General features: G+C 43.0%; 2 protein-coding genes and 1 non-coding gene across 4 annotated transcripts in view; 1 reads left to right on the plus strand and 2 right to left on the minus strand.

Moving 5' to 3' along the window:
* Nucleotides 1-14,430, minus strand: part of LOC116388513 (protein BANP) — a 223,354-nt gene extending 208,924 nt beyond the window's left edge. Inside the window, exons 1-11 of one of the 2 annotated variants that reach the window (XM_031856513.1) lie at nt 14,002-14,430; nt 12,961-13,104; nt 11,358-11,436; nt 10,867-10,982; nt 10,554-10,753; nt 10,266-10,355; nt 8,688-8,860; nt 6,025-6,264; nt 4,140-4,295; nt 1,990-2,111; nt 936-1,007 (exon numbers count right to left, since the gene is read on the minus strand). In XM_031856513.1, the coding sequence (XP_031712373.1) occupies nt 936-1,007; nt 1,990-2,111; nt 4,140-4,295; nt 6,025-6,264; nt 8,688-8,860; nt 10,266-10,355; nt 10,554-10,753; nt 10,867-10,982; nt 11,358-11,427 (1,239 nt within the window). In that variant the 5' untranslated portion in view covers nt 11,428-11,436; nt 12,961-13,104; nt 14,002-14,430. Of the gene's footprint in view, nt 1-935; nt 1,008-1,989; nt 2,112-4,139; nt 4,296-6,024; nt 6,265-8,687; nt 8,861-10,265; nt 10,356-10,553; nt 10,754-10,866; nt 10,983-11,357; nt 11,437-12,960 lie in introns of both variants that reach the window. The other variant, XR_004213075.1, reaches the window with a different exon arrangement.
* trnar-acg (transfer RNA arginine (anticodon ACG)) lies at nt 13,471-13,543 on the minus strand. Its single transcript has one exon. It is a non-coding gene; the product is annotated as a tRNA-Arg (tRNA).
* On the plus strand, nt 14,223-16,118 carry LOC116389228 (liver carboxylesterase 2-like; the record flags this gene model as incomplete). The annotated part of the gene is made up of 6 exons (XM_031857756.1): nt 14,223-14,452; nt 14,788-14,980; nt 15,070-15,211; nt 15,474-15,607; nt 15,763-15,916; nt 16,050-16,118. Coding segments are annotated over exons 1-6 (708 nt in total), but the record flags the coding sequence as incomplete, so codon positions are not given.
* Nucleotides 16,119-16,121: the final 3 nt, after the last annotated feature.

The raw sequence follows: 16,121 nt of genomic DNA on the forward strand, positions 1-16,121 counted from the left end.
GGGGGGGGGGGGGTGGGGGGGGTGGGGGGCGGGGGGGGGAGGGGGGGGGGGGGAGAGACATGAGACATCTGGGTATTATGTGGAAACAAAAGTCATAACCCCGTGCAAAAGCAAGCGGATATATAAACATTACGGGACATCTGCTTTTGTTAGAATTCACTAATGACTTAAATGTTGTCAGGTATTACTTGGGTGCACCATGCTTCATTGGGATGACTATTTGCAAAGGCAGACCGAAACATACGGGGCTCAAAAGAAACTAATGTTTAATGACTCTTACCAAACCTATTCGACGAAGGAAAAAGAGAAGTTTGCTCTTTTCACTTCGTATTCTTTCTTGTAGAAGTAAACTAGCTTTAATTCTCCAGAATGGGAGTTTTGCAATCACTAATTTATTCGATTCCTTGGCAGACGGGTTTAGCCAACAATTGGAATAAGTATTCGTCCACAGAGCTGACGGAGGAACAACCTTAATTTTGTGAAAAAACACTTGGCAAGCCTTCAACGTGACAGAGAGCCTCATCAGAAGAAAACTGTAACTTGTTGGGGAGCAGTTTTCGTTACTGACCCAAATAATGTATGAAAAACTTTACTCTATTTCTGCACAATTGTAGTGTATCCATGCTAAATTATATGTTTTTAAGCATCCATGTGTTTGTAATTGTTGATTACCGTTCTCAACAAAAAGCTTGATTCGAATCATGCAAATTTGGATTAATTGCTAGCTAAATAAACCCAAAAGTCTTTGTGTCTGTAAAGTCCTGTAGAAATTACATAAGGCAATCCGGAGTGCATTTTGCTTAATCTACATGCTCACAAAGATATAACGCATTGTTTCAAATGACGCAAGTCCTCATCTAGCCTGAAGTCAACCAAATTACAAACCAAACCAGACTTTGAGTGGCTGATTGCTTCTCTCACACGCAGACACTTGCCTCACTGTCCTGTGTGATCTGCACCTCTTCTCCTTGTGGCACCTGGGCGATGTGCAGCTGACCCTGAGGAATCTGAGAGACAAGGATGAAGGATGAGAGAGCTGAAGCTGGAACAATTACACAAATATGATCAAGAACTTTGCTACGGCATGTTTTCAACCGCAAAGAAATCTATGAATGATCATCATACACTTACAAATTGTGGTTAAACGACTTAAGTCTGTCCTAAAACAATAGCCCGGCCCCCATATACAGACTGAAATGTATTCTGCTTGTTGTAATCATTCCCTCTCTACATACTGGCCATTAATGTTCTAACATAAGGGATGAAGATACAAATACAGTTGTTGTTTTGTGCAGCAATGTATTCAAAAGTATTTAGTTTAGTTGAAGTTAAACAAATCTAGTTGAACAGCAGAACTTTCAACACTGAATTATGAGCTAGCGTTTGCATCACTGTCATTACAGCTGCTGAGCTAATGAGTAGATATGTAGCCTCACAGCAGAATATTCATGTAGTATCATCAGATCATGTGTAATAATTAGAATCATATCTTTTAGTTAGAAACACTGACAACTCACACACATGCACTTAATTTCCTCACAAAAAAAAGCCCTTCATGACACACATCGTCTCACAGCTCGTGTGTATCTGTCACCGGTTGTTTGACTCCACAACATTAAACAAGACTAGTCCAAGATGCTCTCACCCAGTAAATAACTGTAAACACAATGTACCATGGACTAATACATGGCACTTTATCAATTTGGTCAATCGCATAGACGGCGTAACTTTAAAACTACGATATATTTAAGACCTTAAACAGGTCGTATACGTAGTTTAATGAAGTGGTTCATCGTACACAAGATCTAAATGGTCAAGTCCCTTCCTTCCTGTCAGCCCACATAAGCTGCAGGATGCTCCGTGTGTCACTCTGGTGGGTGGGATGATCTTTCCGCCCACCCCCCGGACTGAACCTGCTCTGTAGGACCCTCACATGACAGCAGCAGAACTCATCACACTGTCGCTGTTAGAGAATACGTTGACACTCACCACCTGGACTTGTCCATCCTCCCCGATACGGTGGAACTGGACTTGTTGATTGGCCAGTGTGTAGTGCAAGGTCTGCTGGGTGGCAGTCTCAATGTGGCCCGTTTCTTCTGCCAGGCCTCCCTCTGGTGAGGAGGACAAACAGCATGGTCAATAACGTTGGAAATGATTCCAGCTCGCATAAGAAATAGGGACGAGGTCTCTAAGGCACAGACACACAAAACAACAAACACCCACACATCGAGCAAGGGACCGTAGCAACAAAAAAAACCTGGCTAATTCCCAGGCCATCTGCTGGATGATGTCCTGTTTATACTTTATCAAACGCCTAAATACACAACAAGGGCTCTCCAGCTAGCCATCCAAACACATTCATAGTCTAACAGCAGGCCTCAGTCTAAACACCCGCTATCACACCAGCCGTTTGAAACCCCCTGCATGGACCTGTCGCAGCTCTAAAACACCCAAAAGACCTCTGTCAGCAATTTAAAGACAGCAAAGTGCTCAGCGACAGGAGCTTGAATCAAATGCGAGAAACTAAACAAAAACCGCACCTTCTCTGTAAGATGTTAAAATGTGCAGCAGCAAGAAGACCATTTGGGAGAAGTGAGGACTTCTGGGAAACAGACCTTGCTGAGGAAGGATCTTTCTTGATCACGAACAAAAGGAATGTAGCTTTAAACAATACATATGACATCAAAAATTCTGTTTTGTGTTATGCTGCTTTGAAAAGTGAGGCTATATTTGCTTATGACTGCTATGTACTGTATCGTGTAAATACTCCTCAGGGCTGCCAGACGAGGGAGCAAGTAGCCAGGTGGCTTGTGAAAACTACAGTTTGGGTCTGAGCTCTCTTTGCTGTTTCAATGATAAAGAATGTTTGGTGTGAGTCTTTGCGTGTTTGTGCACACACCATCTGACCTAGTGTTTGTGTTGTACACTATGGAGTGTGTGTGTGTGTGTGTGGCCCCAAAAGGAAGGGCCTGACAGTCCTGAGCACTCACAGGATATTTGGGTTTCCCCTGCAGTCTTTGCTTTTCCCTGGTGCAAGGTGAGAGGTGATGGCTCACAGGGAGGGAAGGACAGCAGGCATTGTGTGCAGATTGCAACCATCTGCAGCAGAACACGCTGCATCTGCATTTGAGTCGAGGTCTTAAAATAGCTTCAATATAGCTGGTGAAGTAAGTCTTGTATGAGTTTACTGTGTGAGGCTTTTTGTCGACCATTTACAAATATTTTCCTGCATAAAAAGTTATAAAAATGACTTTAATAAATGATGTATCTTGACAGCCCCAAAGCTTTTCGAACCAGTGTAATGCTAATGGAGCAGCAGATGTCTCTGTTTGGTCTGTAGTTGGTTCTCAACACTGTGCACCTTGTTTGATTAGAAAACACACAGACAAACTTAGCAACGTTATCAGCAGATAGAGAGTGGAGCCAGATAGGTATTAGCTTTCTCAGAACATAGAGATAAATGTCAATGTGCTCACTCCCACAGCATTTCAGAAGGAAGGCGGCAGAAGGTTCAAAAGGAGTTAACTAAAGAGATCCTCACGCTTTAGAAGGTTGACTTCAAGAGGATTTTTGAATGTGGTCTAGTGTTCAACCAGTCATATCCCTGATTCTGTGTCACATAAGCTTATTTTTTATGCTGTGATTTTCCATACTTCCTTGCCTATGCTGATCTGTTCTCTGTAACGTTTTTTTTTCCAGACATGTTTGGATAAAGACTGATACACAGTAAAGAACCAACTGTAAATGTTCTGGAAACTACCACCAAAAAAGGAAGATTAGAGAACTACACATCATCCGTTTCTCTGACACTGTTACTGTGCCTCTCTTTCTACGTAACATAGAGTCAGTATTTATACAACGTCTGAATCTAAAAGCATAGTCAGTAGCTTAAAGAAAATAAATTGTCCTTAGTATGCGTGTTAATGCTGAAAAGTGGGCAAATAAGTAACAGTCCATCCTGTTTAGGGGGACGTGTGGTGTGAATATGAAGCTGCTATTATGTCTTTTCCTTAAATCCTTAAACGACAACAACTACACACACACACACACACACACACACACACACACACACACACACACACACACAGAGTTATACAAATACATGCCTTACAGCCCCCGGAGCATCATCTGTACTTTACCGGACGTGCTGCGAGGTGTGCGTTTGGAGAAGCTCTTCACAGCCAGACTCTGGCCGCGCTGCTTGCGTCTCCAGGCAGTGCGACACTTTGAGTCGATGCTTTGCTTGATGCGGTACCAGTCTGACTCGGTGATGCCAAATTTGTGGAATAAGTGGCCTGTTGAGACACAGAGAGGTAAAATGTCACCACATGCTGTGTGAATAATACTAAATTGTTGGCTCGGTTGTGCAATTAGTGCATCGTATCTCAACACGAGTCTGTGCGTCGAGATGCAAATGCTCCCTCCAGTAAATTGCCTTTTATTCTGTTTCAGTGGAACAGGAAATGAAAGTTTCCTTTCATTTTTAGTGGAGTGGAGCTAAACTCAAAACAACTATAGAGCAGGGAGGTGTGACAAGCACCTCACACCACTTTATTAATTCAAAGCACAGGAACTCCTCCTAATCAACTCTTCCATCATTCTATTTGAGATGGACAATGGACAACTGTTTATGCATCAGTTATTGTTGCAGCTGGGCGGCTTCTTAGGCAGATCAACCACAGCACTGCTGCATGCAAGATACTAATGTTTATCAATCCGAAAAAAAGATATCTTCTTTTACAATACAATCTGTATTTTTCATCTTAGCATAAAGACGTGCGTGTTGTAGGCTGGTTGGTACACTTAACCCTAAACTCTCTACAATGTCAGCATACAGTCATTTAACTAAATAACAAAAACACCGGAGGGATGTAAACTTTTAAGGGAATTGAATGTCAGCTCTCACAGCAAAAGAAAGCAACAGACTGCGGCAACAGAATTGATATCAGCTCATGTGATGAAGCTGCCTGATTGACTGGATGCAGCTGTATTTAGTGTCTGTCTACCTCTGGGGTTATGAAGTGTTTAAAAGGAGGTGTGCCGCTTGACAGCTCATTTCTACACAAATTAACAACGAAGCTACAGCCTGAGGTAAGAAAATGAGACAGGCGAGGAGCTGAGGGGTATCTGCGGATAGTGAGATGGCATCGTATAGAAGCCCTTTCACACCTGACGGGTCCTGCACAGGCAGGCAGGGCGCTTGTGCCTCCATTCCTGTTCCTTTTTTCAATGCAGGCAGGAGGAGTCACCCAAAAGTCACCTGGCACTGCTCCAGCCACTGCATACCTCATGTGTGCCATGGGGGATGTTTAGTGAAGCCTCCTGCAGGGGGCAGAAGCTGCACTCTGAAGGAAAGGCTGAAGCTAACACAGCCCGTCTTCGCACAGCAATGTGAACCATATAAATATAGTATGTAGCCACGTGACTTTTATAAATCTCCCGTCTGTCTGCCATCACTGCCCCGACTCTGCTTCTCCAGGAATCAAAGAGTTGCCTGAATTGAGGGTGACTCCATTAGGATCTATCTACCAGACATGTGCTTGTCATTTACAGTCTGGTATGTTGTAAAAATGTGTTGCACATTAATGCTAGTGTGCAATGATGAATGCATGTTGTTGTAACCTGCATTGGGAATAGAGACTGCAGTCTATTTCTGTGTCCAATTCGGCGCCGCTTTGTAATGGAACGAAGATGAAATGTGGGAAGGTCTCAGAGAGTTAATTTATCGCTGTAAGGGGGGTAAGGAGACAAACCCCGGCTGGGTGAGACATACAAGCATAAATTATACTATGCCATTAGACATTAGCCTATCATTAGACAAACAGTGGTTACTAGACACCACCTTGGAGGTTACTAGTGGGTCATTTGGCCAATTAGATGATGGTACGTAAAAAGTCACTCCTTCTTGTAATCTATGTTAATAATGTTAACCACCAGGTCTCCCTTGACTTTTGTCCAAAATCACAAGGCGAGGCAGGTGGCGTGAAATTGATTCGCTGTCGAGACTAGACGGTTACGACTCACAGCGAATGCCGTAGATCATGAGCGGGTCCAGCTGCTTCTTGCCGTGTTTGCCCTGGCCAGAGAGGTTGGACATGGCCTGGACCTCTCGATGGAACAGGTAGTCTAACAGTGTCAGTGCCATTTTCTCCGCCGTGCGGCAGTTTGTGGTGATATGAAGCATGTCGGCCGGTGAAACTGGGCAACGAACTCGCATCTCTGGGTTGTTCTCGTCTCCCAACCAGGTGCCCGCTGGGTAATCATCTAGAGGAAACGGGAGAAGGAGCAGTTATTCAATCACTGTCACACAGCGCTCTCTTTCAGCCAAACCTGTGCAAACCTGTAAATTGAGGTGTAATTTCTACCTGGTTTTCCTTCACAGGCTGACGAATACTACACCAGTACAGAGCCCCTGGTGTACTTCACGTAGTACAATAGCGCCCCCATGTGGCAGTAAATGAGAAGTAGGTTAATTTTGGGCAAAATTGTGTTGAATGTGCTGAATATGTGGCTTGGCTGTTTGCTCACACCGTATGTTAGCCGTTAAATCCGCCACACAAACGAAGCACGAGGCACCGTTCTGGACACCACATGGGTACCATCTAGCTAATGATGACTAACAGTCGTATCATGGTAACCCACAGCTGCAAATAAAGGATTAATAGTTTCTGTTTGAAGAAAACCAAAAACTTCTTAAATCCACTGAAAATAACCAAACAAACAATCACCAGTAAATAGCAACAGAGTTACAACAACGTGGACTTCATTTGCAAACACTAGCTCATTCAAGAACAACTGCATTAAGCTGCTGAAAACATGATCAATCAGAGCATTCATCAGTGCCGTCTGAGCCTGAACCACGGGTCATTAACATGACACATCAGCAAAGTTTCCTTCAATGTGGACACCATCTGAAAGAGTCACGTTAGCCACGTTGAATAAGTCCGATCCGAACAAAACAATCAAAGAAAGTATTTCGGCCAGCTGTGGCTCAGGAGGCCGTAGTGCCATTAAGCCTGATGGTCGGACCAGACACTGCATGATAGCTTGCTGCCATCATGAATGAATGAGAGGCAAACTGTGAAGCATTCTAGATAAAAGCGTAAATGCAGCAAAAGCTACATTTTGAAGGCAGTAAAAGTGTTGCTGCTGCTAAACCTATGATGGTACAATTCAAGATGTGCCGCAGTAATTTCTGTCTTTATGTGACAGAGAGAGTCAGTGAGGTAATCTTTAAAAAACAATCTTGTTTCTAACATTGGCTATACAGGCGAGGAAAGGCTGGTTTCAATTGGTGCATCGCTGGATATCACTTGTGCCGACGTGGACAATGACTCTGCAAATATGAGTTTCATGAGCGAGAACCTCAACAACTGTATCACAGACAGTGGCACTGGGGAAACAAGTTATTGTTGAACTTGTTTTGACATTCCTCCTGATGGAGTCACCTTTTGACCAAAGTTGAGAGCTGACATGGACTCTGAAGTGTGGGTTTGGAGCTGGTTACCCTGGAGGAGGAGAGCCGGTGCCATGAGGGCCAGAAGCTGCATGCCAAGGGGCTCAACGTGTTCTTGAAGGCGGCTGTGCTGGACTGGCTGAAAGCTCCCGGTTATCGGTGTACTAATGTTGCTCCAGCTTCCCCAGAACCTCGAAACCTTGTTGCCCAGTTGTTGTGAGTATAGTAGGTGTTCCAACCTTGTTTCTTCTCAACCAGAACGACCATCCAGTCTTGGAAGAGCTCCAAATCTTGGGTTTAGCACCAGGCCTGGCTCAGGGATCTTCCTCATGAGTCGTGACGATCACGGCTCCGGCTCCTCCGCGATGGAAGAAGGACCAAGTCATGGGGTGTGTGAGAAGTACATGACGGGGGGTGCAGAGTAAACCCTTTAGCAGTAGTGGTGTCACAATACACGTATACACAGAGATTGGTACATTTTTAGCCGCGGATATGAGACGCTACTCTGTAGTGGAAAAAGCAGGCTGTACGAACATGCTGAATTTTATTGAGCCCCGGAGCCCGGAGTCTGAGCGAGCTAATGTCGCTATTCCTGTGACTACTGACAATGCCAGGAATATAGTTAATGCGGTTAGAGCTGCTGGTCCAGGGCCACAAATAGGAGGTTTTGCCCGTGTCATTAATCTAGCATCTCAGAAAGCAATGGCAGTGCAGCAGATCTCAGGCCTCCCAGCAAAGATCAGACAAACAGCCACACATGTGTTGAGGACAGAACAGGAGTTGCTGCAGCTTCATTTACACAAATTAATCCATCAACTTAAAAAGAACATACTTTATGATGTTAGCTAAGGACATTTTTCTGGCATTTCTCCTTTTTTTGCAGTATTGAAAACGTACCGCACAGTGGCACCACTGTGTCGTATCAAACCGAACCGAGCCTTTTGAGAACCGCTACACTCCTACCGAACAGGACCCAACATGTGATACTCGAGGCACACATAAGATCAATTAAAAGCCAAACAAAATAGAAAATATGCTCAATTCTATCCACTGACTACAAGGGAAGAAAAGCAATAACACACACGGTAATGGCCTTTCTACACTTTACAACTTGGGAGCGAACGCCAACCTCGTGATTAAAGGTCAACCCCGCTTTATCTCCTGAACCACAGCCGCCCCCCCCTATGAGTGGTTTCTTTTTTGTGTCTAAACGATCAGTGTTGAGTCATACCTTCTGAATTGAGTGTGATGAGCGTGACATTTTGGCCATTTTGCGCGTTGCTGGAATGGCCACCATTAGAAACAGTGTCACTGGCCTCTGAGCCGCTGTCTTGTTCTTCCTGACTGTCCTCGGGGCCCGGCACCTTTACCAAGATTGTGTTCTGTCGCTTCCTGGTCACCGTACTGAAAACAAACACAGATCTGTGATCAGCATGTGTAACATCAAGACGGATCATGGCAGCAGCCACCTTGTATGAGGAATTCAGATTATTTTCACTGCTCAATCGGCTGGATTGAAAAACTGGCTACGACTACTTATGGTAGTGCTATTTACAGGGTATTTAAGAATGCAGACGGTATCATTTTCAATAACGTCATAAAGTCAGACGCTATGCTTTCTGTGACACTTAATTGATTTGCTGTATTGTAGTGCACAGCAAGCGCCACCAGAGGTCAGTCTCCACTGGTGGAACAGGAAGCTGAGCTGAAACAGGGCATGTTGTGTGTACTTTGGGTTTAGTCTTTTTCCCTTTACAGCTATTGCAACTGCTGTTTCGTCAATTAAAAGACAGGGCTTAGATATGATATTTATACATTTATTTCACAACCTATAGAACTAAAAGATAAACTGTCACACTGTAATTTCTATTCAGCGTGTCATTTTCAGTGAGCTTGGCATTTGCCCCGTGACCAGCGGTGTGATTAGGCTACAATAACAAGCACCGTGTTTAACTACATCATCAGTAACACAGGTCTAGTTTTGATGAATGTCGAAACCATTGTCTCGTGAAGAAGTCTCATGTTCAAAAATAAAGCAAATTTTTTAATTACGTCGTGCAGGGGCAGTTTTAGGAATTCCACATAGCAACACAAGGTATCCTATTCAAAACACAAGAAAAGCCATTAGTGCTGGAAACAGACCGATTACACTGAGAGACTCCTTTCTCTCTTTGTACTGACGGCCATAAGCAAATAATAACACAGAACTCTAGGATTACATATTTAAATGTCAAAGTCTGTCACGTGTGTTTTGATTTTTCTAAATATTACTCTAAGGCCGAGTGAGGGTTCATCTAATCTCACTGGTCTGCCGTCGCTTTGTTCAATAAAAAAAAAAAAAAAAAAAAAAAACAACATGTCTATCTAAAATATAGTGGAGGATGTGTGAGGTAAGGCTTCACATGTAGTCACATGTAGCACACTAAACATTTATCAACTCAACAACATACACTGTTCCCACAAGGCGTCAGTGGGGCTGCATAGCATGGGTCACTCATATGAGAGAGAGAGTAAGCTACAGGAGTCATTTAAATTAGCCCATCACACAGGATTACTTACTGACATTACAGCTGCATTTAGACAGGACTGCAGATTAACAGATCACATACAGTAAGTGACCTATTTTGTATTCAAAACAGCAAATCTCACAGAAAAGTGACATGTTTGCACGCCTGTGTTTTCCAATAACGACCCCAACGCTGTTTATGTGACACTGTGTTGTTATGTCTGACCTCATTCCACACTAAAATAATAATAACAATAACTTTATTGATATACTGGGTATATAGTGTGAGTGTGAGCCACTCACTTGCTCAGCAGATTCTCCAGAGGGGTGTCTTCTTGGTGAGCGCCCTTCGGGTGTTCACTGCTCACGATCACATTTGTTTGTGGAACAACACTAAACAAAAAGTTCCAAACACATTGGTTAACTGGCACACGTGAGCATGCCTTGCACTGTTTTTAGGTAATGTGGCTCTGCTGGCTGCTGTAATCACAATCAGCTTTGTAAAATGACTAAAAGGACAATTTTCTGCCTGAATGGAGACTATTTGCAATTGGTGCAAAATGCAATAGTGGGCAACACTTTATATCTTACCATCGCACTTTGTTCCACGTTTGAGTGGCACCCTGAGGAGACCCTGCAACCATAGGAACCTGGATAGGACTCTTTGCACACGGCACCATGCTGTCTAGTTTGCGTCCGAGGGCTTTGCATGTAGCATCGAGAGAATATAACTTTGATTCAATTCCCTCCAGCCGCTGGCTGATTGATGCGGTAAATGAGACCAACAGATTCTGGAAACAAAAATAAGATTTTGTAAGTGTCATTGAAGCAAGTCATATCCTCTTATTTGAATTATATAAAAACATATGAGCTATTGATGGAGTCTATTATACTGAGCTGTTACCTTAATAAAAGATATGTCTTGGCTGCTGTTGCTGTTGTTATTCTCCTGGCTGCTGCTTAATTTCCTTTTCTTCTTCTGAAGCCTCTCATCATCGTCTTCGTGATTGTCCAGCATGTCTGGCATGAATTAAATATAAAGACACTCTCAAACCAACAGCACAGCTTTCTTGTTAGAGCTCACTATGGGATGCCCAGATTGAAACTGTTCTCCTGCTCCAATCTCAGACATAGTATTGAGTATCTGATCCTCACCCCATACAGTGTTTATCCAGCAAATTCTAAATAATACAGTTGTAGAAAACACACTTAGCGTAAAGTAAGCTGACACTGATTGTCCATGTTTGATAGTGCCACACTTGCCCAACATGGGCCTGATAATATCTCCTCAAAAAGGCCGAGAATGAAAATATTCAATGTAAACAAAATTCCCTATACACTGATAAGAAAATATATAAAATAATAACTTTTCATATTGTGTCATAAGAATTTTACCTGTCTGGTCATCCGGGTTAAAGTCCTCCACTGTTATTTGCACAATATCATCCAACTCTTGTTCAGACATTGTTCACAACTGAAATAAGATAATTTGAAGAATTTAACAAGAAAGTAAAATATGTATTAACTGACATACTACGACAAGGCAGAATATCTTTCTGTTGCGTGTTGTTGTCTCTGCATTAATGAGGAATATGCACTTTAAAAACTACTATTTAAAAAACACATTTATCTATTATTTCCTTATGCTGACCACTTCCTTTCCTATACTGACCATCTATTTCTGCCATCTCTATGAATATTGCATGCAATATGTAATGTCAAATATTGTTAAGCAATTCTAAGTAATTTGTACATACTTGAGTCTATGCTTTTTGAGATGTATTTTGAGCTTTCATCTTGGTGCATCTAACATAAAAGCAAGAGTAGAAGTCGAATTTTATAGCTTCTAAAAATTGAGCATTTGTAGGATATTATAAAAATATACACTCATAATTGACTAAAGAAAGACTACTAATGCATGCTACAACAGTCACCTTATTGAATAATGCAAAAACCTTTCCCTAAAAGTTTATGAAGCACATGTAAGGATGCATTTTAACTACATCAATCACTTAAACTCTGACTCAAAGAGGAATTAATTTATTATGTACATGTACTGCATATGGCTCGTCTGCCACAGCATGTGTGGGAACCAGACAGGAGTGACAGTTGTGTTGTGGTGTGTGTGAGGGGGAAAGGGAGGGAAATACTAGGTAATACTGGGACATTATATGCCCACCTTATCCTGGGTCAATCCCTCTTTATATATCATTAATGTATGAATACATGGAGAAGATCGTGTAATTATGAATGAGAACAACTGACTTGAAACTGCAAAACCCCCTAGCATTTCATTAACTGACGGTCAATATTAGCTTCTTGAGCTAGCTCTAGCAGGTAAGGGGGTCGGGGTAGGATGACGTTATGATACAGCTGTTTTTGCAAAAATCCTGCTTCTCTAAGATTTAGCTAACTGAAGCTGCGTCATTGAAATAGCACGCGCAGCAGCAAAGTCTTGCTGGCCCTACTGAGTTAACTACGTTTGTATTGCTAACGCCACATTGCTCCACGTTTAGCGTTAGCTAGCTAACTGGGCGGGGGTCTATTTGACGGTGTACATTAAGTTAGCTATGGGTAACGTTAGCGTTGAGATACAACAAACCGATGAAATCAACTTTTAAACCTGACGTGTTAATACTTTCATTGAACGTGTCCTATCTAACGTTTTTACTGCTGGATTTCGGCAAAAATGTCCTATGTTGCACTCACGCTAGCTATATAGCCGGAGCACATGCTAGCTAATGTTAGCTAAGCTAGCACAACTCCAAAATCGGATTTGCAAGCTCGCGTGCTAACGTTAAAACCAAGGCAGAGGAAATTAGTTGGTGTCTAAGCTAGCGTGGTGGTTAGCATGCTAGTGGGGCCTAAAGGCCGCCCAAATGTAAAGCAACAAGCCTAAACTGTTCTAAGAAATAACAATTAAATATAATTTTGAATCAGCATCTCCCCCACTGCTGGGCACACAACACATGTACTGAGTAAGATTGGGTTATATTACCGTGTGAATGATGAATTCTCGTGTTGTTTGTAGAGATTCCGATAACGGCGTCGTTCCTCGCGAGAGATGAGTCCGTGCCTTCGTTTGTTCCTCACATGGACGGTTCCTCGCTCATTCAGGGGGGACCGAGAAAGCAGTCTGTTACTGTACAAACCCAGTAGAAACAACACGCAAACTTATCGGAGGATTTAACATCAACACATATTTTACTTATCGGTTTATTGGCATTCAGTTTAGTTCAGGTTTAAGCTGTTTAGCGAGTTAATTGTTTCAAAACGGTTTTAGAGAAAAACATTGTGCTGACTTTAATTTCTGAAAATAGGTATTTTTATTATGTTTTTGTGACTTTAGTCAATCTGAATATACTGGCGCCCTTGAATAAATTGTAAATTATGTAACGCCCAAAATCGCACTTGCAGGAAAATCATGTAATTGACCATGCAGTGTATGTTTAGGACCGATATTAGGTTGTTTGTTTTCGCTTTAGAAAGGGGCAAAAGGGAAAAATTACGAGCCAGCCAGGAGTCGAACCTAGAATCTTCTGATCCGTAGTCAGACGCGTTATCCATTGCGCCACTGGCCCGTGCCGTATAACGTTAATGACCCGGAACTACTTATTCGTGCACATAAGTGTGCCCTTTGACAATTGTTTTTTTTCATCGATCCCACATTTCTGTGAGCCCGAAAACGTTGATTGGTCAATTCTTGATTAATTCTTGGTTGCGATACGAGCGCTGATTGGCCACAACGATAGGTGATTGGCTGTCACAACCAACAATTAACTCGGTTACATTGACTTAATGAATGAGACTTGGCGTATGGTGTACAGGCGATGCCAAGTCAATCATGTAACTCTTCTCCACACTACTTGTGGATCTCTTGGTTCCTCCGGTCTGGTGCAACACTTATGTTCACTGCTGGTACTCTGCACAGCTACGGTTCTCAATAACAGGATACACCGCCCCAGCTGCTAACGTTATGGTGATCAAGAGTGGTCTACTTTCCGGTAATGTGAGCCCTTTGCTGTGGTCTAAAACTCACGGAGTCACGTGTTATCTTGCGCGTCTGATTAATTGCGGAACCTGGGTCACGTTTAAAACGGAAAGCTTCGTGGGAGGTGTCATTTTCTCTTTCAGCCGAGTCGCAATCCGGACACCGAGGCGACTACCATGACCTTCCGTGCCAAACAAACGTTCCTCTTTCTGACGTCTGTGTTATTTCTCCATGTCGCTGCTGACCTACATGGTAAGAAGGAGAAAAGTCGTTTATTTGCACAGTAACGACGACCAGCATGCATCTGACTGCTCTTTAAATCTGAATAGAAAAAGTTCTCTGAAGTTACATAATAATATATCATATCCTCTTCGAATGTATTTCTCATCGGAATGAATCTGAATCTGTTGTTCCTTGATGCCACTTGCTTGCAATTCCATCGCACCTGGATCGCAGTAATCTTTCACCTTCATATTCCCGGTGATGAGTGCGTCCAAAGGTGAGACACCTTTCACCGACTTCAACTCTGGCTAATCATTTCTTTGGTGACCTCGCCTTGGGATCGCACTGGGAATGATAGTGGGTGTAAAAACAAATGCTACACAATGCTGTAAAACCGCCCGAGTGAAGAAATGAATTACAGTATTTTCAAATCTATATTTCGAGGTAAATGTGTAACAATTATCACACTTGTCAGTTGCAACAAAAGCTAGAACTCAACCAACAACCACACATGAAGAATATATATTTGTTACTTTGACACATTTTTCCTGGGAACTCAAACTGATAAATTATTTTGATTATGATTTGGACTGGTCCCTAATATCCTGACAGCTCCAGAAGTGCACACGAAGCTCGGGGCACTCAGAGGCCAGTATGTGAGCGTGAAGGGGAAGGAGACCGGGGTCCATGCCTACCTGAGCATCCCATTTGCCAAGCCCCCCGTAGGCCCTGCTCTGAGACTGTCTGCACCCCAGCCTGTAGAGGGCTGGCAAGGAGTGAGAGACGCCACCCAGCAGCCAGCCATGTAAGGCCTTCTGTGCATCCGTTGTTGCATAACACACTTGGAGAACTTGCGTCAACTTCTCTCTGTAAAAAAAATCCTCTCTTTTTCAGGTGTGTTCAAGACAAACAGCTACTTATAGATCTGCTTGATAAACTCGGTGGCGTGTTGCTTGCTGTTCCAGACATTTCAGAGGACTGCCTTTACCTCAACATTTACATTCCTGCAAAGAAAGCTCTCAGTGCCAAGCTCCCAGTAAGTTCAAATGATGCTTTGGATGACTTTCGATGGTGTTCATGGAGGAGTTGGCGTGATTGCTTTTAGAAGAATCCACAATGGCAATATGAGTAATGATGCCCATATTTAGAACCAGACTGCAAAGAGACTGACGCTGATTACATCAGTCTTGTGTTTTAGTCGGATTAAAGTCTTTGTTTGATTGTGATCGGATAGAAAAAAAGTAAAAATGTGCATTATGTTCTGTGGAAAACGGCGTCTTTTTTTATTGCCTTACCAGGTCATGGTCTGGATCCATGGTGGAGGGTTCTCCATGGGGTCAGCTTCAATGTTTGATGGCTCTGCCCTGGCTGCTTACCAGGACGTGGTTGTGGTTCTGATCCAGTACCGCTTGGGAGTTCTGGGCTTTCTCAGGTAAAAACGACTTAACTTACTAAGCACAGGTAGACCGGACATGTTATTATTATATTCTAATGCTTTTGATCTGATCTGTGCCACACGTGAACAATAAGTCAAAACTGGGTCACTCTTACCAGCGGGTGTGGACTATAACTGTATGCTCTATCCAGCACTGGAGATGAGCACTTGTCGGGGAACTTTGGACTGTTGGACCAGGTGCAAGCTCTGAGGTGGATCCAGCAGCACATTCATAACTTTGGTGGAAACCCAGATTTAGTCACCATATTTGGGGAGTCTGCTGGTGGCATAAGTGTATCCCTCCTGGTAAGGATCAATCTGCAGATGAAGCACTTTAAAGAAATGGATTTGTCTTTGAAAGCATTGCACAGTTATGAAACTGCACAGTGTCTAGTGTCCACAGGACCTTTTTATTTGTTTCTGTTGCTTGAATCAACAGCTTCTCTCGCCATTGTCTGATGGCCTGTTCCACCATGCCATTGCTGAAAGTGGCACTTCTGCAATGGATATA

This window comes from Anarrhichthys ocellatus, unplaced genomic scaffold (assembly GCF_004355925.1).
Source record: "Anarrhichthys ocellatus isolate YVR2014 unplaced genomic scaffold, GSC_Weel_1.0 scaffold2, whole genome shotgun sequence".
Taxonomy (NCBI): domain Eukaryota; kingdom Metazoa; phylum Chordata; class Actinopteri; order Perciformes; family Anarhichadidae; genus Anarrhichthys; species Anarrhichthys ocellatus.